The sequence below is a fragment of the Oncorhynchus mykiss genome, chromosome 16 (assembly GCF_057628025.1).
Source record: "Oncorhynchus mykiss isolate SJ-2025 chromosome 16, ASM5762802v1, whole genome shotgun sequence".
NCBI lineage: Eukaryota > Metazoa > Chordata > Actinopteri > Salmoniformes > Salmonidae > Oncorhynchus > Oncorhynchus mykiss.
The window spans coordinates 17075001-17102492 of record NC_143037.1 but is presented as its reverse complement, the minus strand read 5'-3'; the positions used below and the strand labels follow the sequence as shown (position 1 = coordinate 17102492).

At 44.9% G+C, this 27492-nt stretch overlaps 1 protein-coding gene across 7 annotated transcripts in view; it reads left to right on the top strand.

The window, feature by feature from the left end:
* The first annotated feature begins 331 nt into the window (after positions 1–331).
* Positions 332–27492, top strand: part of LOC110491470 (formin-like protein 1) — a 52700-nt gene continuing 25539 nt past the window's right edge. For 6 of the 7 annotated variants that reach the window (XM_090202085.1, XM_036946358.2, XM_036946359.2 and 3 more), the window contains exon 1: positions 334–1222. In XM_090202085.1, the coding sequence (XP_090058211.1) occupies positions 1064–1222 (159 nt within the window). In that variant the 5' untranslated portion in view covers positions 334–1063. Of the gene's footprint in view, positions 1223–27492 lie in introns of all 7 variants that reach the window. The other variant, XM_036946352.2, reaches the window with a different exon arrangement.

The following is a 27492-nucleotide window of genomic DNA, read 5'->3' as shown; positions in this document are numbered from 1 at the left end:
CACGTAGGATAAAAATCTCAAAAGAAATGGAATAGAAGATGATACAGGACTGTAACCTTTTGGTGATGTTAAAGAGTCAATGCTGGACTTGTAGCACCCACTGTAAGACATTTGCATTGAAGACAACTGTTTGTCATCTAAGGGAAGGATGTTCTCTCCATCTCATTATGTCCTTCTTCCCTCGGTCTCTGTAATACAACACACCACAGAGTCTCTGGTTTTGAGAAGTCCCCTTTAACTGTACATGGAGGCACTAGGACCAAGGAAACACCATCACTCTCCTTTTCCTCCCTCCCTCTCTCTCTCTCTCTCTCTCTCTCTCTCTCTCTCTCTCTCTCTCTCTCTCTCGATCTCTCTCTGGAAGAGCTGCCTATGCTTCTGTTGCCTCCCCTCTCTGTCTGTCCCTGCTTCGGATGGTAGAGTAGTTGGCTGTGGACCTCTGCCTCCTTGTCCTCTTCTCTCCTTCTCCGTTTTGACTACCAGGAGACCAGTTAGCCCCAGCGTCGTGTGTGGGCACCAGTCAGAAGAGAGTGGCTCCTACCTATAAGTCCCCAAGGGTCTCTTTGCCAGCTACTGCTGCCACTCAGGAACTAGGGTACTTTTTTCCTTCTCACTTTTCATCCTTTCTTTTTCTGTTCAAGGCTTCTCTGCAGCTGTGGTAGGACTAGGAGTGTCACGCTCAAACTCTCCTGTGTCCTTCCTCTTTCTTGTTTGCTATCTCTCAATCTCTTGAAGGTTGTTCATGGTGCACAGGGACATTACTGACAGGTCTGAGTCATTTTGCATGATCACTTCCCCTGTCTGAGAGAATGAAGGAGTAGGAACATTGGAGAAGATGATTCTTTGGGCTGGCCTGCTTCTCCTGGGTTCATGGAAATTCTCAACGGTCGCCAGTCAATGCCACATGGAGTCTCATCTCAACAGGAAAAGTAGTGGAAGGACACATTTTGTTCAGCACAAGTTTTGAGTTCCAGTGCTGTGGAGTCGGACTGGACTCCTGTTTGGATTACTAGGGTTCGTGTCTGTGTGGAAGTAGCTGTAGAGTACCTGGCTCTGTGTAATCATGGGCAATGCGGCTGGGAGTATGGAGTTTCCAATGGGGAAGGAGGGGAAGACAGTGTCGTTCCCCCCAGGCTCAGAAACCCCCCAGAAACAGGCAGCGGGGCCCAAAATTCCTATGCCGGCCGAAGAGGAGTTAGAGGAGCGCTTCAATGTGGTGCTGGTAAGTCGTCGTCGCCCACACACAGACACACACGGCCCAGTTTATGGAGCCTGTGAGGGCACACATTCTCTTTTACACAGTCCCATACAGAAACTACAAACAACACAACACAAAGAAACAAAGAATGCTGAACATTTTGAAAATGTGCACATCCCCAGGACAGGCTTATCAGCGAGCAGGGTACATAAAGTGACTGTGGAAAGATAAATAAGAATTCCTTTATTCTCTGGTTTACAGAAGCATTGAGTTCATTGTAAGGTCAGTTGGGAATGGATCAAGAGGAAGCTCTAATCCATATTTGCAGTGGAAACGGCATAATAAAAGGTTGCCATATACAAATATTACACTGCATTAACAGTGAGCCTGCGACATACGGTTTCTTTTTTCATTCAAGTTTGCAGTGCAAAGATATTTGTGAATCCCCTAATCCCAATTAGTTGTACAATTTCACGTTCATAACTTTAGTTTTGGTTTGTTATATCTACTACTGCAGTAGTACATCGTTAGACGATCCACTTTTTAAAAGACGGGGTCCATCAATATCACTGCAGTAATATTAACAGTAAATCCAGCCATTCACCTCCTAACCATCTAACACTAACATTCCCTATTACTCGATGATAATTCCATAATCGAATTGATGACAAGTTGGACATTCCTCGACTGCATAACTTGATTTTCGTGTTACTCCCTTTACTGGGCCTATTGGTCCTTGTCTGCAAAAATATCTAATAAGGGCAGGCTATGACTGAACAACTGGTGTTGAAAGCCAATTGGGTCAACATATTTCTCCCTGATATCTGCGCTATGCTTGATATGTTGCTCAGTGTGATCAATGCCATGATATGCCTATAACATTTCATGCATTCTGGTTTTTAGTCTCTCTCACATCTATTTCCTTTACAGGTGCATTAGAGTGCGATAAGTTATAGGATGACGATGACTGCCGCATCCTCATTCCAGACCTACAGTACCAGTCAAAAGTTAGGACACACCTACTCATTCAAGGGTTTTTCTTTATTTGGACTATTTTCTATTTTCTACTGAAGACATCGAAACTATGGAATAACACATATGGAATCATGTAGTAACCAAAAAAGTGTTAAACAAATCAAAATATATTTTAGATTTTAGATTCTTCAATGTTGCCACCCTTTATTCTACAATGTAGAAAATAGTCAAATTAAAGAAAAACCTTTGAATGAGAAGGTGTCCATATTTTTGACTGGTGCTGTATGTATTTGTCCTGTAGATTTGCATCATAGATATGGTAACAAATAGATGGTGAAAGAGAAGACAGCTGCCTAACTTTGTGTCCTTAGAAAACCTACCCACAATGTCAGTTTAACATCCTGATATAGGCTAACTTGGTTAAGTAGACTTATTCAAGGGCCTCCCAAGTGGCACAGTGGTCTAAGCCACTGCATCGCAGTGCTAGCTGCGCCACTAGAGATTCTAGGTTCGAGTTCAGGCTCTGTCGCAGTTGGCCGTGACCGGGAGACTCTTGGGGCGACGCACAATTGGCTCAGTGTCATCCGGGATAAGGGAGGGTTTGGCCGGCAGGGATGTCCTAGTCCCATAGCGCACAAGCGACTCCTGTGGCGGGCCGGACTCAGTGCATGCTGACACGGTCGCCAGCTGTATCTTATTCATAGAAATTACATCAGTGATCAATTACTAGTAGCACAGTAGTTGGTTTGTGCACATGTCAATCAATGTCCAATTGCAGCTACCAGATGTCATTATGGGGGGCCAGCTAGGAATAAACGTCTAGAGACCAGAGTTGTTCATGTAATGAATCAACTTGGCAGGTGTCGAGGCTCAAGAGCTTTGCATACAGCCAGTGCCAGCTGATGTGCTGTCAAACCAGGGTGGACTTCCCTGTGTGTATGTGTGTGTGTGTGTTACATCTGCTGTACGATCCAGCATCGTCTTAGTACGCATAAGCACACATGTTCCTCTGTACGACAATGTGCCTTTTTTTTGCTACATCACTCTATTGCGGAGAGAACACTAAAGACAGATCATCCCCTACATCACACCCCCCCCCCCCCCTCCCCTCCACACACACCCTTACCCGACGCCCACGGATCCACCCCCTCTTCATCTAATGCTGAGTGTGCATAGCAAATCTCTGCTGTGCCAAACGTCCTACTCTGGCTGCATTCCAAGCAGGCTGGCTGGGGTGCAGCAAAACGCCTAGATCTACAGATGAAGATGTGAAGTGCGGCTGTAGAACCATCACGGCCAGCCTGTCCCAGTGTTAATACATTAGAGACTATTAAACTTTACCAGAGTGTCAGATGTCAATCACCTACAAGGGTGGCACTGCGGGTATGTATGTATGTGTGTGTGTGTGTGTGTGTGTGTGTGTGTGTGTGTGTGTGTGTGTGTGTGTGTGTGTGTGTGTGTGTGTGTGTGTGTGTGTGTGTGTGTGTGTGTGTGTGTGTGTGTGTGTGTTCCTGTGTGCGCCTGCATGCGTGTGCTCGCTCGGGATTAGTATTCCATGAACAACCCATATGTTACATAATGATCGGGTTAAGTGCTGAAACTGAAGCAGTTTAGAATCTTAACTGCAGACATCAGGATGATGTCCTGTAAGTGGTCCAATAACAAGGTGCTTAAAGGGAAGCCTTGGCTCAACTCTGCTCACTCTCCCTATTCAAATTTACATTGAGCAGCTCTCCTCTGCACTTTGCATACTCCTTTGCATATTTCCCAGTGGCCAATGGGTTAGTGGGTGGATGTGTAAATGTGATCTGTGGATTTGTGTTCAGTAGATGAGCGTGTGTACGTGTGTGTGCCTGCGTATTCATGCCAGTCTGTATATGAGTGCATGAAAACATGTATTCCTTATTAGGATGCAGCCTACCTGTGTGTTTGGAGTTCACAAGTGTGTGAATTTACTTTGAGCATGTTTGTGTACACATGCGTGTATGAAAGTATGAAATGATAGGGTACCTCTGAGAAACTGACGGCAATTTTATTTTCTGCTCCACTGAGGAGACAGGTGATAGGCTATCGGATAGCCAAGATGGCTCCCTAGACTGCACATTGGTGGGAGCCAACTCAGGTTTCCATTACAGAACCTCATACAAAGGACCTTTGTCAATAAAGACCCCTAAAGGCAGTTTGGTTGCCAGGTACAGCACATCAAGACTCTGAGTGAGACAGTAATGATTACAAAGTCTCAGCTCCTCCACCTGAATTCAAGGCTGGAATTTGACAGGATATTAATTTCCATGGTTACTATAGACACTGTACATACTGTGTGTAAATGCAATTTGCTATTAGTTTTATTAGGTCTAGTTTAACAAATAGCATGCAATGCAGTTTCTCATTCTCACCTTTGACCTCCCTTTCTCTAGTACACTCTTAGAGCCTCTTCACACTTTTGGTAAAGATACCGTCGTCTACACATATTTCTCAAATATAATTTGCGTACTCGCTACGTCTGGACCGCTATCAGCGGAGGTACCGCTCTACACTTGTCTGACAGTTACATCCCTTGAAGCAGGGTTGTATGAACAGAATTGTCTCATTGAGCCAACACTCCTACCAGTATTCAGTATTCCAGTATTCCAGTATTTCAGTATTCAGACCCCAGTATTCAGACCTTTTACTCAGTATTTAGTTGAAGCACATATGGCAGCGATTACTGCCTCAAGTCTTCTTGGGTATGATGCTACAAGCTTGGCACACCTGTATTTGGGGAGTTTTTCCAATTATTATCTGCAGATCCTCTCAAGCTCTGTCAGGTTGGATGAGGAGCGTTGCTGCACAGCTATTTTCTGGTCTCTCCGGAGATGTTCGATTGGGTTCAAGTCCAGGTTCTGGCTGGGCCACTCAAGGACATTCAGAGACTTGTCTCGAAGCCACTCCTGTGTTGTCTTGGCTGTGTGCATAGGGTCGTTGTTCTGTTGGAAGGTGAACCTTCGCTCCATTCTGAGAGCCTGAGTGTTCTGGAGCAGGTTTTCATCAAGGATCTCTGTACTTTGCTCTGTTCATCTTTGCCTCGATCCTGACTAGTCTCCCAGTCCCTGCCGCTGAAAAATATCCCACAGCATGATGCTGCCACCACCATGCGTCACCGTAGGGATGGTGCCAGGTTTCCCCCAGAAGTGACGCTTGGCATTCAGGCCAGTTCAATCTTGGTTTCATCAGACCAGAGAATCTAGTTTCTCATGGTCTGAGAGTCTTTAGGTGCCTTTTGGCAAGGGGCTGTCATGTGCCTTTTACTGAGGAGTGGTGTCCGTCTGGCCACTCCACCAAACAGGCCTGACTGGTGAAGTGCTGCAGAGATTGTTGTCCTTCTGGAAGGTTCTACCATCTCCACATAGGTACTCTAGAACTCTGTCAGAGTGACCATCGGGTTCTTGGTCACCTCCCAGACCAAGGCCCTTCTCTCCCGGTTGCTCAGTTTGGCTGGGCGGACAGCTCAAAGAGTCTTGGTGGTTCCAAATTTCTTCCATTTAAGAATGATGGAGGCCACGGTGTTCTTGGGGACCTTCAATGCTGCATACATTTTTTGGTACCCTTCCCCAGATCTGTGCCTCGACACAATCATGTCTCGGAGCTCTAAGAACAATTCCTTCGAACTCATGGTTTGGTTTTTGCTGTGACATGCACTGTCAATTGTGGGACCTTATATAGACAGGTCTGTCCCTTTCCAAATCATGGCCAATCAATTGAATTTACTACAGGTGGACTCTAATCAAGTTGTAGAAACATCAAGTATGATCAATGGAAACAGGATGCACATGAGCTCAATTTCGAGTCTCATAGTAAAGGGTCTGAATACTTATGTAAATAAGGTGTTTCTGTTTTTTTATTTTTAATACATTTGCAAAAATATCTTAAAACCTGTTTTCACTTCGTCATTATTGGGTATTTTTACTTAATCCATTTTAGAATAAGGCTGTAACATAACAAAATGTAGAAAAAGTCAAGGGGGCTGAATACTTTCCGAAGGCACTGTAAATGTTTTTGAAACAGGTGAAATGTACAGACATTTTACTAATATTTGATACTTTCTTTATTGAGTTTTTACCAGAAATTGGGGGAAACAACCTGTTACACTCTGAAATCGTCGCTGTAGCTGCCGGCTGTACTGAGCCATGTAAAACTATGGAAGCCCATCCACACAATCCATTTTAGTTCATACAAATACGAGATGTTTTTTCATTTGTAGGTGGCACCATAGGTCCCATAGTGCTGCGGGGGGGGGGGGGGGGGGGGGGGGGATTGTTTTCCTGGGGCCCAGACTTCTTCCTGACCTGGTAGTAGACTAACCTAACCAACTCCGGACACTAGTAGTAATTTATCAGATGTAAAAAACGGTTTTATATGGGCTATGATGGGACCAGATTATTTTTCTAATCAAGTCATATGGTAAAAAAAACACCTGGAAAAACTCCTGTCCCTAGGGAGGATGAAAACATTAAAACCCTCTACACATACAAAGAGACAACAACTCCGATTGGACAAAAACTAAACTCGCTGTATGAAGGGTTGCAGACAAATCCGTAGCCGATGTGCGCTAGACCTTTAAACAGGTCAACATTCACAAAGCCGCGGAGCAAGACGGATTACCAGGACATGTACTCGAAGCATGCCCGGACCAACTGGTAAGTGTCTTCACTGACATTTTCAATCTCTCCGTGACGAAGTCAGTAATACCTACATCTTTAAAATAGACCACCATAGTCCCTGTGCCCAAGAAAGAGAAGGTAATCTGCCTCAATGATTACCACCCCCTAGCACTCACGTCTGTAGCCATGAAGTGCTTTGAAAGGCTGGTCAATGGCTCTCATCAACACCATCATACTGGAAACCCTAGACCCACTCAAATTTGCATCCACAGATGACTCAATCTCAATCGCACTCCACATTTCTCTTTCCCACCTATACAAAAGGAACACCTATGTGAGAATGCTGTTCATTGACTACAGCTCAGCGTTCAACACCATAGTGCCCACAAAGCTCATCACTAAGCTGAGGACACTGGGACTGGGCACCTCAATCTGCAACTGGATCCTGGACTTATTGATGGGCCGCACCAGGTGGTAAAGATAGGCAACAACACATCTGTCACGCTGATCCTCAACACTGGGGCCCCTCAGGGGTGCGTGCTTAGTCCCCTCCTGGACTCCTTGTTCACCCACGAACAAGCACGACTCCAACTTCATTAAGTTTGCTGATGACACAACAGTGCTTGGCCTGATCACCGACAACGATGAGACAGCCTATAGGGAGGAGGTCAGAGACCTGGCAGTGTGGTGCCAGGAGTACAACCTATCCCTCAATGTGAGCAAGACATAGGAAGTGATTGTGTACTATAGGAAAAGGAGGGCCGAACAGGTCCCCATTAACATCGACATGTCTGAAGTAGAGCGGGTTGAGAGTTTCAAGTCCCTTGGTGTCCACATCGCCAACAAACTATCATGATCCGGACACACCAAGACAGTTGTGAAGAGGGCATGACAACACCTTTTCCCCTTCAGGAGACTGAAAAGATTTGGCATGGGTCCCCAGATCCTCCTTAAGTTATACAGCTGCACAATTGAGAGCATCCTGATCGGTTGCATCACTGCCTGGTTTGGAAACTGCTCGACATCTGACCGCAAGGTGCTGCAGAGGGTTGTGTGTATGACCCAGTACATCACTGGGGCCAAGCTTCCTGACACCCAGGACCTCTATACCAGGCGGTGTCAGAGGAAGGCCCAAAAAATTGTCAGAGACTCCTGTCACCCAAGTCATAGACTGTTCTCTCTGCTACCGCACAGCAAGTGGTAGGAGCGCCAAGTCTAGTTCCAAGAGGCTCCTTAACAGCTTCTACCCCCCAAGCCATAAGACTGCTGAACAATTAATCAAATGGCCACCCAGACTATTTACATTGACCCACCCCCCTGTTTATTATCTATGCATAGTCACTTTACAAATTACCTCGACTAACCTGTACCCTCACACATTGACCCGGCACTGGTGTCCCCTGTATATAGCCTCGTTAATGTTATGTCGTTTTCTTGTGTTACTTTTTTTAAACTTTAGTTTGTTTAGTACATTTTTTCTTAACTCTATTTCTTGAACTGCATTGTTGGTTAAGGTCTTGTAAGTTAGCCTTTCACTGTAAGGTCTACACCTGTATTTGGCACGTGTGACAAATAAAATGGGATTTGATTTGATCATGTAGGCCTTTGCATCTGTAATTGAAAAGATACTCATACGGTATGTCATCACTATTGTGTTGATTGATTCATTCCAGTCAATCATTATTGATTCAAAATTCCTAGGTAGCATAGCCACCCGAAGTGTGAAAATAAACTACATTTGTTAATATTTTCTCGGAACACAAAGAAATTGTCAATTTTAGGCTAGAAATACATAGTTTAGGCTATAAAAACATGACGTTACATTTCACCTGGCCATGCCCAGATGGGATCAGAGGACATAGGCTTCTCTTAGGCAACCTGCAGCTGTGGTTGTTATCAACAGGCTACAGTTGATCAAAATGAAGCACAGACTAATTGTGATTAGTAGACAGTAGTGAAGAGGGTACGACAAAGCCTATTCCCCCTCCGGAAACTAAAAAGATTTGGCATGGGTCCTCAGATCCTCAAAAGGTTCTACAGCTGCAACATCGAGAGCCATTGACTGGTTGCATCACTGCCTGGTATGGCAACTGCTCGGCCTCCTACCGCAAGGCACTTCAGAGGGTAGTGTGTACGGCCCAGTACATCACTGGGGCAAAGCTGCCTGCCATCCAGGACCTCTACACCAGGCGATGTCAGAGGTAGGCCCTAAAAATTGTCAAAGACCCCAGCCACCACAGTCATAGACTGTTCTCTCTACTACCGCATGGCAAGTGGTACCGGAGTGCTAAGTCTAGGACCAAAAGGCTTCTCAACAGGTTTTACCCCCAAGCCATAAGACTCCTGAACAGGTAATCAAATGTCTACTCAGACTATTTGCATTGTGTGTTCCTCCCCAACCACTATTTTACGCTGCTGCTACTCTGTTCATCATATATGCATAGTCACTTTAACTATACATTCATGTACATACTACCTCAATCAGCCCGACTAACCGGTGCCTCTATGTAGCCTCACTACTGTTATAGCCTCGCTACTGTATATAGCCTTGCTACTGTATATAGCCTCGCTACTGTTATAGCCTCGCTACTGTATATAGCCTCGCTACTGTATATAGCCTCGCTACTGTATATAGCCTCGCTACTGTTATAGACTCGCTACTGTTATAGCCTCGCTACTGTATATAGCCTCGCTACTGTTATAGCCTCGCTACTGTATATAGCCTCGCTACTGTATATAGCCTCGCTACTGTTATAGCCTCGCTACTGTATATAGCCTCGCTACTGTTATATTTCACTGTCTTTTTACTGTTGTTTTTATTTCTTTACTTACCTATTGTTCACCTGATACCATTTTTTACTTAAAAATTGCACTGTTGGTTAGTAAGCATTTTCAATGTTGTTATTTGATTTGATGGAACAGATCAGAATGTTTAGCTTAAAATGTTAATAAACTATTATTTCTTATTTTAAGTTCAGCATTGTGCACATGGCGGTAGGCCTACGTGCAAATGTTCCAAAATACAATTTACGGGAAAACATGTTTTAAAATCTGCACCGCACATGCAACCAGTTTAATGACAGAGATGGAAATATCCATTTGAAAATGGCAAAGTGGGGAGATCTAAAGATGCAACAACTATCATGGATTACTAATATGACTTCCCACTGGGCACACACTGGTTGAATCAACATTGTTTACATGCCATTTCAGTTAAATAACATTGAACCAACTTGCAACAAACGTTGAATTGATGTCTGTGCCCAGTGGGTAGGATAATGCCTTTGGCTGCTAGATAATGAATGAAGGTTGATTTGAAAACCAAAAGAACAGTCAGGAGAGTGCATATGAGGAAGTGTTTATAAAATATTTCCTTCAACATTTCTATGGCCGGATTTTGGCTCCGCATGCCTCATAATATGAAGCAAAACATCCAGGTTTCAAGCAATTAAGGAACAGGACATATAGCTAGATGTTGATAGGCCAAACCGTCTTGTGGTAGCTGGAAAGACTTTCCCAAAAACCTAAATGTTATGTTAACTAGCAACAATGTAGCCTATGTAGGCAGAATGATATCATAATTATTTGTATCAATCCAGTAGCCATTTGTTTTTGCAAACTACATTTCATGTGTGCTACAAAAACACTGATAACCAAACAAGTGCTAGGTGCCTGCACACTTGCCTGCATAACATTTTCTTCGATTTTTCCTAGACCTCAAAGGTGGTCTCATGATGTGGTTTAAGCATTGTTGTGGACATAGAACATCCAGTTGACAGTCTCATTTATCTGTCTCAATAGTAGGCCTATTATTAGTCTACTTGCACAGTACAGCTTGGGTTGGCCTGACTGTGAAAGACCAACATGGGATTTATCATTTTAGGTCATTCCAAGTACAGAGTACGTTTTAGCTAAATCTGAGTATACCCTCTTCTCCAGGTACCACTACATCACTGGGTATGGGCTTCCATATAAAACAGCTTATTGCACTGAATTCACCCACATTTTACCCACATTTTACCCATATTTTCAGTCACAATTTGCTTTTACCACATGTAATGATTTGCATGATATTGATCAAAATGAAGCCTGGCTTGTTCTAATGTTGTAAGGAAGGCCTACTGTACTTTAATATTCGTATGAGAGGGTCAATGGCTCATTTTGATAGGCTAATGTTACTTGTTGAAGACATGCTGTTATATGAACGAACTCTGGGCTTTTGCCTTGAAGCTGAAATGTAATCAGTGTAGCCCACAGATGAGAAAATAAACCTTTTAATTGTCTGCATATACTGTACATGCTTGTGAATTGCTTTTTTAGTTCAAGAGTGTACTATGGTTTGGTTGCATTATTGAATAGTGTAACATGTTTTAGAAGAAAAGTTTTTCATTGTTGAACAGTTTGTGCTTACTCTACTGGCTACTCTGATGTTTCATTTGAACTGCAGACTAAAAATGTCACATCGCCAGCCACAACATTGTTTTTAACCTTTAACTAGGCAAGTCAGTAAAGAACAAATTCTTATTTACAATGACGGCCTACCCAAACCCGGATGACGTTGGGCCAATTGTGCACCGCCTTATGGGACTCCCAATCACGGCCGGATATGATACAGCCTGGATTTGAACCAGGGGCTGTAGTGACGCATCTTCTCAGACAGATGCTGTTCTGACTTAGAATAGGTTCTGACTTAGAATATGTGGACAATTACAAATACTTAGGTGTCTGGTTAGACTGTAAACTCTCCTTCCAGACTCACATTAAGCATCTCCCATCTAAAATGAAATCTAGAATCGGCTTCCTATTTCGCAACAAAGCATCCTTCATTCATGCTGCCAAATATACCCTCGTTACACTGACTATCATACCGATCCTTGACTACTGGAATGTCATTTACAAAATAGCCTCCAACACTCTACTCAGCAAATTGGATGCACAGTGCCATCCGTTTTGTCACCAAAGCCGCATATACTACCCACCACTGCGACCTGTATGCTCTCGTTGGCTGGTCCTCGCTTCATATTCGTCGCCAAACCCACTGGCTACAGGTCATCTATAAGTCTTTGCTAGTTAAAGCCCCACCTTATCTCAGATTGCTCATCATCATATCAGCACGCGCTCCAGCAGGTATATTTCACTGGTCACCCCCAAAGTACTTTCCTTCCAGATCTCTACCAGCTGCCATTGACTGGAACGAACTGCAAAAATCACTGAAGCTGGAGACTCATATCTCCCGCACTAACTTTAAGCATCAGTTTTCAGAGCAGCTCACATATCATTGCACCTGTACATAGCCCAACTGTAAATAGCCCATCCAACTACCTCATCCCCATATATATATATATATATATTTTTTTCTTCTAATTTGCACCCAAGTATCTCTACTTGCACATTCATCTTCTGCACATCTATTTCTCCAGTGTTTAATTGCTCAATTGTAATCACTTCGCCACTATGGCCTATTTAATGCCTTACCTCCCTAATCTTACCTCATTTGCACACACTGTATATAGATTTTTTTCTATTGTGTTATTGACTGTACGTTTGTTTATTCCATGTGTAACTCTGTGTTGTTGTTTGTGTCACACTGCTTTGCTTTATCTTGGCCAGGTAGCAGTTGTAAATGAGAACTTGTTCTCAACTGGCCTACCTGGTTAAATAAAGGTGAAATAAATACAAAATTAAATCTTGCCCTGAGATGTAGTACCTTAGACCACTGCACCACTCGAGAGCAAAGTAATGCAAGGATGTAACGTGAATTGAAAAGAACAATACTCTTTCGCCACCCCGTTCCTTAGACTCTCCTTTGTATCTTGTAGTGGGAATAGGGCCTTAGGAAAAAACAATGCTATCTGGACCCTAAAAGGGTTCTTCGGCTGTCCACATCGGATAACCCTTTGAAGATCCATTTTTAGTTCCTGGTAGAACCCTTTTGGTTCCAGGTAGAACAATTTTGGGTTCAATATTACAAATAGAACGCTTTCAACATAGGTGACCTCCGAAGAACACTTTCCACATATGGGGACATCCAAATAACCATTTTGGAACCCTTTTCTCTGCGAGTGTATATCCCGAAGTGGAGGAAAAGGTACTCAATTGTCATTCTTTAGTAAAAGTAAAGATACCTTAATAGAAAATGACTCAAGTAAAAGTGAAAGTCACCCAGTAAAATATTACTTGAGTAAAAGTCTAAAAGTATTTGGTTTTAAATATACGTAAGTATCAAAAGTAAATGTAGTTGATAAAATATACTTAAATATCAAAAGTAAAAGTACAAATAATATATATATATATATATATATACACCTTAGCCAAATACATTTAGACTCAGTTTTTCACAATTCCTGCCTTTTAATCCCAGTAAAATTTCCCTGTCTTAGGTCAGTTAGGATCACCATTTTATTTTACGAATGTGAAATGTCAGAATAATAGTAGAGAGAATTATTTATTTCAACTTTTATTTCTTTCATCACAATCCCAGTGGGTCAAAAGTTTACATACACTCAATTAGTATTTGGTAGAATTTCCTTTAAATTGTTTAACTTGGATCAAACGTTTCGGGTAGCCTTCCACAAGCTTCCCACAATAAGTTGAGTGAATTTTGGCCCATTCCTCTGACAGAGCTGGTGTAACTGAGTCAGGTTTGTAGGCCTCCTTGCTCGCACACACTTTTTCAGTTCTGCCCACAAATTTTCTATGGGATTGAGGTCAGGGCTTTGTGATGGCCACTCCAATACCTTGCCTTTGTTGTCCTTAAGCCATTTTGCCACAACTTTGGAAGTATGCTTGGGGTCATTGTCCATTTGGAAGACCCATTTGCGACCAAGCTTTAACTTCCTGACTGATGTCTTGAGCTGTTGCTTCAATATATCCACATAATTTTCCTCCCTCATGATTACATCTATTTTGTGAAGTTCACCAGTCCCTCCTGCAGCAAAGCACCCCCACAACATGATGCTGCCACCCTCGTGCTTCACGGTTGGGATGATGTTCTTCAGCTTGCAAGCCTTTTCCTCCAAAAATAACAATGGTCATCATGGCCAAACAGATCTATTTTTGTTTCATCAGACCAGATGACATTTCTCCAAAAAGTACGATCTTTGTCCCCATGTGCAGTTGCAAACCGTAGTCTGTTTTTTTATGGCAGTTTTGGAGCAGTGGCTTCTTCCTTGCTGACTGGCCTTTCGGGTTTTGTCGATATAGGACTCGTTTTACTGTGGATATAGATACTTTCGTACCTGTTTCTGGGATTGATTTGCACTTTTCGCACCAAATATGTTAATCTCTAGGAGATAGAACTCATCTCCTTCCTGAGCTGTATGATGGCTGTGTGGTCCCATGGTGTTTATACTTGCGTACTATTGTTTGTACAGATGAACGTGGTACCTTCAGGCATTTGGAAACTGCTCCCAAGGTTGAACCAGACTTGTGGAAGTCTACAATTTTCTTTCTGAGGTCTTCAAATCAAATTTATTTATATAGCCCTTCTTACATCAGCTGATATCTCAAAGTGCTGTTCAGAAACCCAGCCTAAAACCCCAAACAGCAAGCAATGTAGGTGTAGAAGCACGGTGGCTAGGAAAAACTCCCTAGAAAGGCCAAAACCTAGGAAGAAACCTAGAGAGGAACCAGGCTATGAGGGGTGGCCAGTCCTCTTCTGGCTGTGCCGGGTGGAGATTATAACAGAACATGGCCAAAATGTTCAAATGTTCATAAATGACCAGCATGGTCAAATAATAATAATCACAGTAGTTGTCGAGGGTGCAGCAAGTCAGCACCTCAGGAGTAAATGTCAGTTGCCTTTTCATAGCCGATCATTAAGAGTATCTCTACCTCTCCTGCTGTCTCTAGAGAGTTGAAAACAGCAGGTCTGTGACATGTAGCACGTCCGGTAAACAGGTCAGGGTTCCATAGCCGCAGGCAGAACAGTTGAAACTGGAGCAGCAGCACGGCCAGATGGACTGGGGACAGCAAGGAGTCATCATGCCAGGTAGCCCTGAGGCATGGTCCTAGGTCTTGGCTGATTTCTTTTGATTTTCCCATAATGTCAAGCAAAGAGGCACTGAGTTTGAAGGTAGGCCTTGAAATACATCCACAAGTACACCTCCAATTGACTGAAATTATGTCAATTACCCTATCAGAAGCTTCTAAAGCCATAACATCATTTTCTGGAATTTTCCAAGCTGTTTAAAGGCACAGTTAACTCAGTGTATGTAAACTTCTGACCCACTGGAATTGTAATACAGTGAATTATAAGTGAAATAATCTGTCAGTAAACAATTGTTGGAAAAATACTTGTGTCATACACAAAGTACTGTAGATGTCCTAACTGACTTGCCAAAACTATAGTTTGTTAACAAGAAATTTGTGGAGTGGTTGAAAAACGAGTTTTAATGAGTGTATGTAAACTTCCCACCTCAACTGTATATATATAGAGATTTTTTTGTATTTATTGGTATTTGTATTTTTTAAATGTTTATGAATAGCCAGGGTCACACTCAAACACTCAGACATAATTTAAAAACAAAGCATTTGTGTTTAGTGAGTCCTCCAGATCAGAGGCAGTAGGGATGACCAGGGATGTTCTCTTGATAAGTGTGCGAATTGGACCATTTTCTGTCCTGCTAAGCATTTAAAATGTAATGTACTTTTGGGTGTCAGGGAAAATGTAAAAAGTACATACATTTCTTTAGGAATGTCGGGATGTAAAAGTAAAAGTAGTCAAAAATAGTAATTAAAGTACAGATACCCCAATACGGTACTTAAGTAGTACTTTAAAGTATTGTTACTTAAGTACTTTACATCACTGTTTATCCCTTTGGGGGGAATTTCACCTCTCACACACTGACTGTTCCCCTTTCCCCAACTGCCAAACTGACATATGTAGATCAGAGACAGATAAGAGCTAACTGCCCTGACTGATCCTCCTGAGTGGGCCTCTGTTAAACATAGCAGCTTACAATAATTAAACAGAAGGACGCGACATGCTCCCAGGCTACTTGACATGGCAGCCTGGACCACACTTCTTGAGGTCTCCTGATAGCCGAGATAGACAGTGTCCTTAGAGAGTTACGGATCTAGAGCTGATAAGTCTATTTAAAGGGAATGACACAATTGGAAGTGTAGCCTAATGTCTGAGTGCCCCATTTACTTGGTTATGACAATGAGAGCAATTTGATACTGTATGCAATCACACCAGTGAAACAAGAGGGTGTTTCAATGGCAGGGGTACTTTGTGGGGCATGGCTGTGCATGTTTTTGTCCCTGTGTTGGAGTGTGTACTGTATGTGAGGGAGGAGAGTAGGGTGGAGGTCTAATCGATAGAATATAATTAGAGATTAGTGCAGTTTGTCCCATCACTACTGTCTTTGAAGATAGAACTCTTAGAGTGACAGGTGGCCCAATCAATGTAACGGTAGCAAATTGGTCTACAGTACTGTACTAAGCACATGTATGCCTATATATATATATATATATATTTTTTATTTTTATTTTATTTTTTTATTTTATTCAGATAATTACTTAGTGTATTTTCCAGATTTTGACCACATACACAGATGCACATCTCTCATATGTAAATTTAGCTTCATGATGTCAATGAGAAAAAAAGAACATGTGACTTTGATATCATAATGCCCCTACTGTACAGATAAACTACAGTAAAACTCTAGTAGGTTATTCCTCTGCATGCCCCTGTACAGGACTAGCCACAAGGCAACTCTAATCCCAGTTTATTGATCCAACATAATTTATCAAGCCTGATTTATCAGTGCGCTGGCTGTACCATTGATTTAGGATGTTGTTCGCTATTAATTGTGCATCCCTTCCCCCCATCCCCCTGTGTGTGACACAAATGACTTTTAACTGACTGAGCTGATGTGTATAGATAGTGGTTACAAAACTTGGGCCCGCTTCAAGACACCAAGTAGCTACCTAGAAACAATTTAAAAAATGTACTAATCAAAACCAAAAGGCCAATAGCTTTCAGCATTAGCTCATGTCTGACTTCTCATGTGAGTTGTGCCACTGGGACCACAGGCTTTCATTACCATTGTCTGGGCTTGTCCAGGAAGTTCTTGTATGTAAAGGAAACAAGTAGCGATTCTGAGAGAAACATGTATGGCTTTGGAGGCTACCAAAAAGTTAACTGTGAGTGACCTACAAAATGTCTCTAGTGGTGTGGTCTGACGTTTGTACAGAGTTACTGTCATGTACTGTCATGTTGTGTCTTGTCTCTGTCCTTTCCCTTCACCCTGTCTCCCTCTGCTGGTCGTTGTTAGGTTACCTTTTCTCCCCCGCTTTCCCCCAGCTGTTCCTTGTCTCCTCTAACTACCCATTCACCCCGTTTCCCACCTGTTCCCTTTTTCCCTCTGATTAGGTCCCTATATCTCTCTCTGTTTCTGTTCCTGTCCTTGTCGGATTCTTGTTTGTTGTGTTTCATGCCTGAGCCAGACTATCGTCATGTTTGCTGTAACCTTGTCCTGTCCTGTCGGAATCTGCCGGTCTATCTGAGCCTACCTATGTTTGGTTATTAAAGAAGCTCTGTTTAAGTTAGTTCGCTTTTGGGTCCTCATTCACTCACCTTAACAGAAGAATCCGACCAAGAATGGACCCAGCGACTTCGGATCCTCTCCACTCAGCCGTCGGGATCCAGGGAGCGATGCTAGGCAGACACGAGCAGGAAGTGTCTGCTGCTCGACATGCCGTTGAGACCCTGGCCACCCAAGTCTCCAACCTCACAGAACAGGTTCACCATCTCCGCCTCGATCCACCGGCCACTTCCAGGGCTTTTGAATCTCCGGAGCCCAGAATCAATAACCCGCCGTGTTACTCTGGGGAGCCCACTGAATGCCGCTCGTTCCTCACCCAGTGTGATATTGTGTTTTCTCTCCAGCCCAACACTTACTCCAGGAGCACTGCTCGTGTCGCCTACGTCATATCTCTCCTTATTGGACGGGCTCGTGAGTGGGGCACGGCAATCTGGGAGGCAAGGGCTGAGTGTACTAACCAGTATCAGGACTTTAAGGAGGAGATGATACGGGTTTTTGATCGATCTGTTTTTGGGGAGGAGGCTTCCAGGGCCCTGTCTTCCCTATGTCAAGGCAATCGATCCATAACAGACTACTCTATCGAGTTTCGCACTCTTGCTGTCTCCAGTGGCTGGAACGAGCCGGCCTTGCTCGCTCGTCTTCTGGAGGGTCTCCGCGCAGAGGTAAAGGATGAGATTCTCTCCCGGGAGGTTCCTTCCAGCGTGGATTCCTTGATTGAACTCGCTATTCGCATTGAGCGACGGGTTGATCTTCGTCACCGAGCTCGTGGAAAGGAGCTCGCACTCTCCGTCGCCCCCCTCTCCGCATCACTACCATCTTCCTCTGCCGGCTCGGGTGCTGAGCCCATGCAGCTGGGAGGTATCCGCATCTCGACTAAGGAGAGGGAACGGAGAATCACCAACCGCCTCTGTCTCTATTGCGGTTCCGCTGGTCATTTTGTCACTTCATGTCCAGTAAAAGGCCAGAGCTCGTCAGTAAGCGGAGGGCTACTGGTGAGCGCTACTACTCCTGTCTCTCCTTCAAGATCCTGCACTACCTTGTCGGTCCATCTACGCTGGACCGGTTCGTCAGCTTCCTGCAGTGCCTTAATAGACTCTGGGGCGGAGGGCTGTTTTATGGACGAGACCTGGGCTCGGGAACATGACATTCCTCTCAGACAGTTAAAGGAGCCCACGGCCTTGTTCGCCCTGGATGGTAGTCCTCTCCCCAGGATTCAGCGTGAGACGCTACCTTTAACCCTCACTGTTTCTGGTAATCATAGTGAAACCATTTCTTTTTTAATTTTTCGTTCACCTTTTACACCTGTTGTTTTGGGCCATCCCTGGCTAGTTTGTCATAATCCTTCCATTAATTGGTCTAGTAATTCTATCCTCTCCTGGAACGTCTCTTGTCATGTGAAATGTTTAATGTCTGCTATCCCTCCTGTTTCCTCTGTCTCTTCTTCACAGGAGGAGCCTGGTGATTTGACAGGGGTGCCGGAGGAATATCACGATCTGCGCACGGTGTTCAGTCGGTCCAGGGCCACCTCTCTTCCTCCACACCGGTCGTATGATTGTAGTATTGATCTCCTTCCGGGAACCACCCCCCCCCGGGGTAGACTATACTCTCTGTCGGCTCCCGAACGTAAGGCTCTCGAAGATTATTTGTCTGTAGCTCTTGACGCCGGTACCATAGTCCCCTCCTCCTCTCCCGCCGGAGCGGGGGTTTTTTTTGTCAAGAAGAAGGACGGGTCTCTGCGCCCCTGCATAGATTATCGAGGGCTGAATGACATAACAGTGAAGAATCGTTATCCGCTTCCTCTTATGTCTTCAGCCTTCGAGATCCTGCAGGGAGCCAGGTTTTTCACTAAGTTGGACCTTCGTAACGCTTACCATCTCGTGCGCATCAGGGAGGGGGACGAGTGGAAGACGGCGTTTAACACTCCGTTAGGGCACTTTGAATACCGGGTTCTTCCTTTCGGCCTCGCTAACGCTCCAGCTGTCTTTCAGGCATTAGTCAATGATGTCCTGAGAGACATGCTGAACATCTTTGTTTTCGTTTACCTTGACGATATCCTGATTTTTTCACCGTCACTCCAGATTCATGTTCAGCACGTTCGACGTGTCCTCCAGCGCCTTTTAGAGAATTGTCTTTTTGTGAAGGCTGAGAAGTGCACTTTTCATGCCTCCTCCGTCACATTTCTCGGTTCTGTTATTTCCGCTGAAGGCATTAAGATGGATCCCGCTAAGGTCCAAGCTGTCATTGATTGGCCCGTCCCTAAGTCACGCGTCGAGCTGCAGCGCTTTCTCGGCTTCGCGAACTTCTATCGTCGTTTCATCCGTAATTTCGGTCAGGTGGCAGCTCCTCTCACAGCCCTTACTTCTGTCAAGACGTGCTTTAAGTGGTCCGTTTCCGCCCAGGGAGCTTTTGATCTCCTCAAGAATCGTTTTACATCCGCTCCTATCCTTGTTACACCTGACGTCTCTAGACAGTTCGTTGTCGAGGTTGACGCGTCAGAGGTGGGCGTGGGAGCCATCCTTTCTCAGCGCTCCCTCTCTGACGACAAGGTCCACCCATGCGCGTATTTTTCTCATCGCCTGTCGCCGTCGGAACGTAACTATGATGTGGGTAACCGCGAACTGCTCGCCATCCGGTTAGCCCTAGGCGAATGGCGACAGTGGTTGGAGGGGGCGACCGTTCCTTTTGTCGTTTGGACTGACCATAGGAACCTTGAGTACATCCGTTCTGCCAAACGACTTAATGCGCGTCAGGCGCGTTGGGCGCTGTTTTTCGCTCGTTTCGAGTTCGTGATTTCTTATCGTCCGGGCTCTAAGAACACCAAGCCTGATGCTTTGTCTCGTCTCTTCAGTTCTTCAGTAGCCTCCACTGACCCCGAGGGGATTCTCCCTGAGGGGCGTGTTGTCGGGTTGACTGTCTGGGGAATTGAGAGGCAGGTAAAACAAGCGCTCACTCACACTCCGTCGCCGCGCGCTTGTCCTAGGAACCTTCTTTTCGTTCCCGTTCCTACTCGTCTGGCCGTTCTTCAGTGGGCTCACTCTGCCAAGTTAGCCGGCCACCCTGGCGTTCGGGGTACGCTTGCTTCCATTCGCCAGCGTTTTTGGTGGCCCACCCGGGAGCATGACACGCGTCGTTTCGTGGCTGCTTGTTCGGTCTGCGCGCAGACTAAGTCCGGTAACTCTCCTCCTGCCGGCCGTCTCAGGCCGCTTCCTATTCCCTCTCGACCGTGGTCTCACATCGCCTTAGATTTTGTCACCGGACTGCCTTCGTCAGCGGGGAAGACTGTTATTCTTACGGTTGTCGATAGGTTCTCTAAGGCGGCTCATTTCATTCCCCTTGCTAAGCTTCCTTCTGCTAAAGAGACGGCACAAATCATCATCGAGAATGTTTTCAGAATTCATGGCCTTCCGTCAGACGTCGTTTCGGACAGAGGTCCGCAATTCACGTCTCAATTTTGGAGGGAGTTTTGCCGTTTGATTGGGGCTTCCGTCAGTCTCTCTTCCGGCTTTCACCCCCAGTCTAACGGTCAAGCAGAACGGGCCAATCAGACTATTGGTCGCATCTTACGCAGTCTTTCTTTTCGTAACCCTGCGTCTTGGTCAGAACAGCTCCCCTGGGCAGAATACGCCCACAACTCGCTTCCTTCGTCTGCGACCGGGCTATCTCCTTTTCAGAGTAGCCTCGGGTACCAGCCTCCGCTGTTCTCATCTCAGTTCGCCGAGTCCAGCGTCCCCTCCGCTCAGGCTTTTGTCCAACGTTGCGAGCGCACCTGGAAGAGGGTCAGGTCTGCACTTTGCCGTTATAGGACGCAGACTGTGAGGGCTGCTAATAAGCGTAGAACTAAGAGTCCTAGATATTGTCGCGGTCAGAGAGTTTGGCTCTCCACTCAGAACCTTCCCCTTAAGACGGCTTCTCGCAAGTTGACCCCGCGGTTCATTGGTCCGTTCCGTATTTCTCGGGTCATTAATCCTGTCGCAGTTCGACTTCTTCTTCCGCGATACCTTCGTCGCGTCCACCCGGTCTTCCATGTCTCCTGCATCAAGCCCGTCCTTCGCGCCCCCGCTCGTCTTCCCCCCCCCCCCCCATCCTTGTCGAGGGCGCACCCATCTACAGGGTCCGTAGAATTTTGGACATGCGTCCTCGGGGCCGTGGTCACCAGTACCTCGTAGATTGGGAGGGGTACGGTCCTGAGGAGAGGAGTTGGGTTCCCTCTCGGGACGTGCTGGACCGTGCGCTGATCGAGGATTTCCTCCGTTGCCGCCAGGTTTCCTCCTCGAGTGCGCCAGGAGGCGCTCGGTGAGTGGGGGGGTACTGTCATGTTGTGTCTTGTCTCTGTCCTTTCCCTTCACCCTGTCTCCCTCTGCTGGTCGTTGTTAGGTTACCTTTTCTCCCCCGCTTTCCCCCAGCTGTTCCTTGTCTCCTCTAACTACCCATTCACCCCGTTTCCCACCTGTTCCCTTTTTCCCTCTGATTAGGTCCCTATATCTCTCTCTGTTTCTGTTCCTGTCCTTGTCGGATTCTTGTTTGTTGTGTTTCATGCCTGAGCCAGACTATCGTCATGTTTGCTGTAACCTTGTCCTGTCCTGTCGGAATCTGCCGGTCTATCTGAGCCTACCTATGTTTGGTTATTAAAGAAGCTCTGTTTAAGTTAGTTCGCTTTTGGGTCCTCATTCACTCACCTTAACAGTTACAGAAACATACAGAGACAACAGGAGGAGGAGGAGAAGAGGGGGAGGAGGAAGAGGAGAACGAGGAGGAGTGCGTTGGTGAGGTAAAGATATAGATATGTGAGTCTCTTGTCGGCTAGCCCAGTTTTCGTGGGTGGCAGGGCTGTGTTGGGCTATAATTAGTAGTGCAGGATGTGCGTGCGTGAGTAGGGAGGTGTTTTGGTTGGGGCGGGCAGCTGAAGCCAGAGGCCCAACAATAATATATGATAGTGTGGGTGCGTTAATGAACATGGAGTCTAAGGGGAGGCGTGCGTGTGTCTCGGGGTGAAGGATCCCATCTGCCTCGCCTCTCATTCATAACTCTCACTGTCACCAGAGGTAAAGTTGGGAGTTGGAAAGAGTCCGCAAGAGGCTGTGGCCTGTCAGCTGACAGCCCCACCGTCTGCAATTCACTATCATGCACATAACTTGACTTGCCATGGCAGATGCCAACCTCACGCTGACGAAGGCTGCCGCCAAAACGACGTTTGTTCTGACCTCTGCTGCTGAAAAAATACATTAAAACATAACGAACATGTCAGTGAATGCAGGTTCTTCCTTTCTTCAAGTAGATGCCAACCTCACCAACAACAATCGGTTGGCTCTGCTCGGAGAAGGATAAAGTGTGGTCCCAGATCTGTTTGGTCACTCTGTGGTCATTGTGACTAACAGCATAAACTGATCTGGGACCAGGCTAGAAGTGGTGGTAGTGGTATTCCTGGTCACCTGCTATTGTGACTGCAAAGTAAAGGCTTAGTCTAGGTAGCGTGAAATAGGGTGATTGTGAAAGAGTAGAGGTAATGTGTTGGAGATGGAGAACCAGTTTACAGTAAGTACTGTTTAATAATGCATATGACATAGTTAAACTCCTATGTAACCGCAATGAACAATGATTCCTAACCGCTTAAAGTAAAGCTTTGTATTGACACTGTTTTGTACTGTAGGCAGTAAAGCAACAAGACAATAAGACATGGCTTTTGAGGTTCGATATCAGTGTGAATTGGGGACTGTTTCACGTCTGACTTCATTCTAACAGTCGGCTTACAATCTGTTTATAAACACCTATAATGTAAACAGTTTTTACGTTTAAATACACTATTTTCATCCTTTTGCATGAGTGAATACATACAGTAAACCATATGCCTTTTTCATGTAGTATACGTCATGGTGAACAATGTAATAATGTTTACATGCAGACCGTCTCTATAGCTCTGTAGCTACCTGATTCTCCAGCAGCTATTAAAAAAAAATGTGTTTGAGTGAAAGTACTGACTATGACGTCAGAAGGATGTAACCTATTGTCACTGTCTGATAAAAACCTCGTAACTTCATTTTTGACATTTTTATTGAAATGAGTAACTTCCCTCGATGTACTCTGAAAATGTCATGGCTCTAGGACCAAGAAAATGTTTTCAAAATAGCTTCTAAAGTTTCCTAAATGAATGTTTGTTAATAATAGGAAAATATGACTTTTTTTTTTTTTACATTTCCTGAAAAGTTTCTGTTTTTAAGATGAGAGGTTTTCATCAGTGATGCACTCTCTCTATTCTACACTTCTGCCGTCTCTCCATACCTCCCTATTTAAAAAATCCAGTTAGACATATAAGCAAGTCTGTTTAGCAAAACACACTCTTCCATGTTGTGGCAACAGCACCAGGCTCCCAGGTGAAACAGGAACACTATCTGGCAGCAGTTCGGGTCGCCTGTCGACTGTATAGGGGCAGGGTTGTCCCCGCTGAGTGATGCTTAATGAAATCATTGAGGTGCTGCGTTATTGACGAGCTTGTCATAGCAACCGGCTGCACTGTACATTCAAGGGACATTGTGTGCTTGTCTATTCACATGGCCTATTCATATGGTCAGGAGTTTCAGGTGACTCATGCCGTCTATGATTTGCAGTGTTCACAAATACATACAGGTAACTGCCAAAATAATGGAAACACTTGAGTAAATTAGGGATACAAAGTATATTGAAAGCAGGTGCTTCCACACAGGTGTGGTTCCTGAGTTAGTTAAGCAGTAAACATCCCTTCATGCTTAGGCTCATGTATAAAAATGCTCGGTAGGCCATTATTTTGACGACTTTGGCTATGTCCTCATAGGATGACAATGCCCCCATCCACAGGGCAATGTTTTAATGAGCATGAAAATATGTAAACCATATGTATCACGCCCTGACCTTAGATCCTTTTTATTCTCTATTTTGGTTAGGTCAGGGTGTGACTAGGGTGGGTAGTCGAGTTTTTGCATGTCTATCGTTGTCTCTGATTGGGGATCATATTTAGGCAGCCTTTTTCCACCTGTTTTGTGTGGGATCTTGTTTTTGTATTGTTGCTGTTGAGCCCTACAAGGCTGTACGTTTTGTTGGTTTTCTCTTTCTTGTTTTGTTGCTGGTTATCATTAATAAATATGGTTAACCTACCCCACGCTGCATCTTGGTCCGACCATTCTTACAACGACGAGCGTAACAAAATGCCATGACTGTTTCAGTCATATTTCACATTTACATAATTTAGTAGATGTTCTTATTCAGAGTAACTTACAGTTAGTGCATTCATCTTAATATACCTAGGTGGGACAACCACATATGAAAGGTATAGTACAGTGTTACTCACACTTTTTTGTAAGGGGGTCACTTTGGGTTGAGACAATCATTCAGAGGGCTGCACAGATCATTAATTTATTGTACTTTTTCTTCCAATATTATCAATTATCAATTGAGAGCAAATTCAGAGCAATAGAGCACATACAATTGATTTGATGTACAGCAAATCACACATTTATATACATACACAAATGGCCCAGCGTCATCCGGGTTTGGCCAGGGTAGGCCATCATTGTAAATAAGAATTTGTTCTTAACTGACTTGCCTAGTTTAATAAACGTGAAATAAATTACAATAAAAAAAGTGGCTTTGAAGTAGCTTGTTTCTGAAATCAGCATACGATATTTCGGCTGAGGCCAAAGAAACATTATTTGACAATCTCCGCGTCTGTGACGGCCTTCTTGTTTCTCGCCAGTATCCAAGCAATCTCATATGTAGCCTCTGTCATTTTCTCTGCAACAGTGCTAGATCTGTCCATCATTTGTTGTTGTCCTTTGAGCTGTCCTGTTTTAAGTTGCGCTACTTTGTTGTTTCTGAGGTTGCTTTGTGGTGGATATATTTTGTTAATGTGGGCATGGTGTGACTGGAAACGTCGCTCAAAATTTGCTCATTTAAAACATTTGACTACCTTGTATAATAAGACAAAGTGAACTAGTCCCATTATGTCGTACAAAAAAATACTTGTCTGTCCATTTCTCGTGGAACTTTCTGTGTTCTTCTTGAATCGACCGTATCCTTCTCTTAGCCACTGGAGCCATGTTAGCCACGTTAGCTCTGTTAGCCACGTTAGCCACGTTAGCTCTGTTAGCCACGTTAGCTCTGTTAGCCACGTTAGCTCTGTTAGCTAGATGCATTTCCCCGCCGCCATCTTCTTGATTGTCCTGGTTCTCCGGAGGTTGTTCGTTCATAGCTGTCACGTTGTTCTCCAGCTCTTCCCCCTAATGTTCATTGTAAATAGATGTAAGTTTATTTTTTACAATAAATCGATCCATGTCTACCAGACTGCAAAATTTGTCGGTCGCTGTAGCTGAGCAGTTGCGTTCTATTTCGGGAAACGTTCTATTTCGGACTTTCTGTTCAACATCTGCACTATACTTCCATCTATCTGCCATCCAGGAAACAATAGATATATTCAAAGACGTGATTCAGGCCTGCATTAAACATATTGAATTGAATCATTGTTATGTATTAAGAATGGAAAATAGGAAAATCACAGCGAGCCACAAAATACCCTTTTCCTCATTAAAGTAATTATCAGCAAGGTCAGAGCTGGGGGGGGGGGGGGGGGGGTCAAGTGCAAGTGTTGGTTCAGGAAGGGGATTATTTAAGAGACTCTTGGAAGGGTGCTTTCAGAAGGTGGGCAGGGGCTCTGCTGTCCTAGCTGGTTCCACCATTGGGGTGCCAGGACAGGGAAGAGCTTTGACTTGGCTGAGCAGGAGGGGCCCTCCTCTAGAGGTGGGAGGGCCAAGAGACCAGAGGTGGCAGAACGGAGTGCTCGGGTTGGGGTGTAGGGTTTGAGCATAGTCTGAAGATAGGGTAGTGTAGTGGATAGGAGCTTCAACTGGAAGCCTGTGGAGTTTGCAGACGAGCAGGATGACATGTGAGAACTTGGGAAGGCTGAAAACCAGGTGAGCTGAAGCCTTCTGGATAAGTTGCAGGGGTTTGTTGGCACAAGTGGGGAGCCCAGCCAACATCGAGTACAGTAGTCCAGACGGGAGATGACAAATGCCTGGATTAGAACCTGCGCCGCTTCCTCTGTGAGGTAAGGTCATACTCTATGGATGTTGTTGAGAATGAACCTGCAGGAGCGAGTCACTGCTTTGATGTTTGCAAAGAATGACAGGGTGTTGTCCAGGCTTACATCAAGATTCTTTGCACTCTGGGAGGGCGACACTAGAGTTGTCAACCGTGATGGAGATGTCTTTGAGCGGGCAGGCCTTCGCTGGGAGGAAGAGCAGCTCTGTCTTGTTAAGCTTGAGGTGGTGAGCCAAAAACCAAATTGAGATATCTGCCAGGCACGCAGAGATGCGTGTCGCCACCAGGGGAAGGATAACTTTTGTTGAGTGTCATTCGCATGGCAATGATAGGAGACCGTGTGAGGATATGGCAGTGCCAAGTGACTTGGTGTATAGAGAGAAGAGGAGAGGGCCTAGAACAGAGCCCTGGGGGACACCAGTAGTGAGAGTATATGGTGCAGACACAGATCCTCTCCACGTCACCTGGTAGGAGAGGCCTGCCAGGTAGGATGCAATCCAAGAGTGGGCAGAGCCTGAGACAACCAGCCATGAGAGGGTGGAGAGGAGGATCTGACGGTTCACGGTGTCAAATGCAGCAGATAAATCTAGGAGGATGAGAACAGAGGAGAGAAAGTCAGCCTTAGCAGTGTGGAGTGCCTCCGTGACACAAAGAAGAGCAAGAAGATCATTCTGAGAGAGATAACAAGAGAGTTGATCAGAGACAACATTCTTAAGTGTTTTGGAATGAAAAGAAAGAAGGGATTACAGTTCTTTAGTTTTTGACGTCAGATGAGTCAAGTGTTGGTTTCATGAGGAGGGGAGCAACTCTGGCCATTTTGAAGTCAGAGGGGACGCAACCAGTGATCAGGGATGAGTTGATGATGGAAAGGGAGAAGGTCTCCAGAGATGGTCTAGAGAAGGGAGGAGGGGATGGGGTCGAATGGGCAGGTTGTCGAGCGGCCAGACCTCACTAGACCTCACTAGTTACATGATTTTATCTAGAGAGAGACGGAAGGAAGAGCTCAAGGCGTAGGGTAGTTCTGTATGAATGGGACCAGTGAACTCAATATGCTGAGTGAATGTAG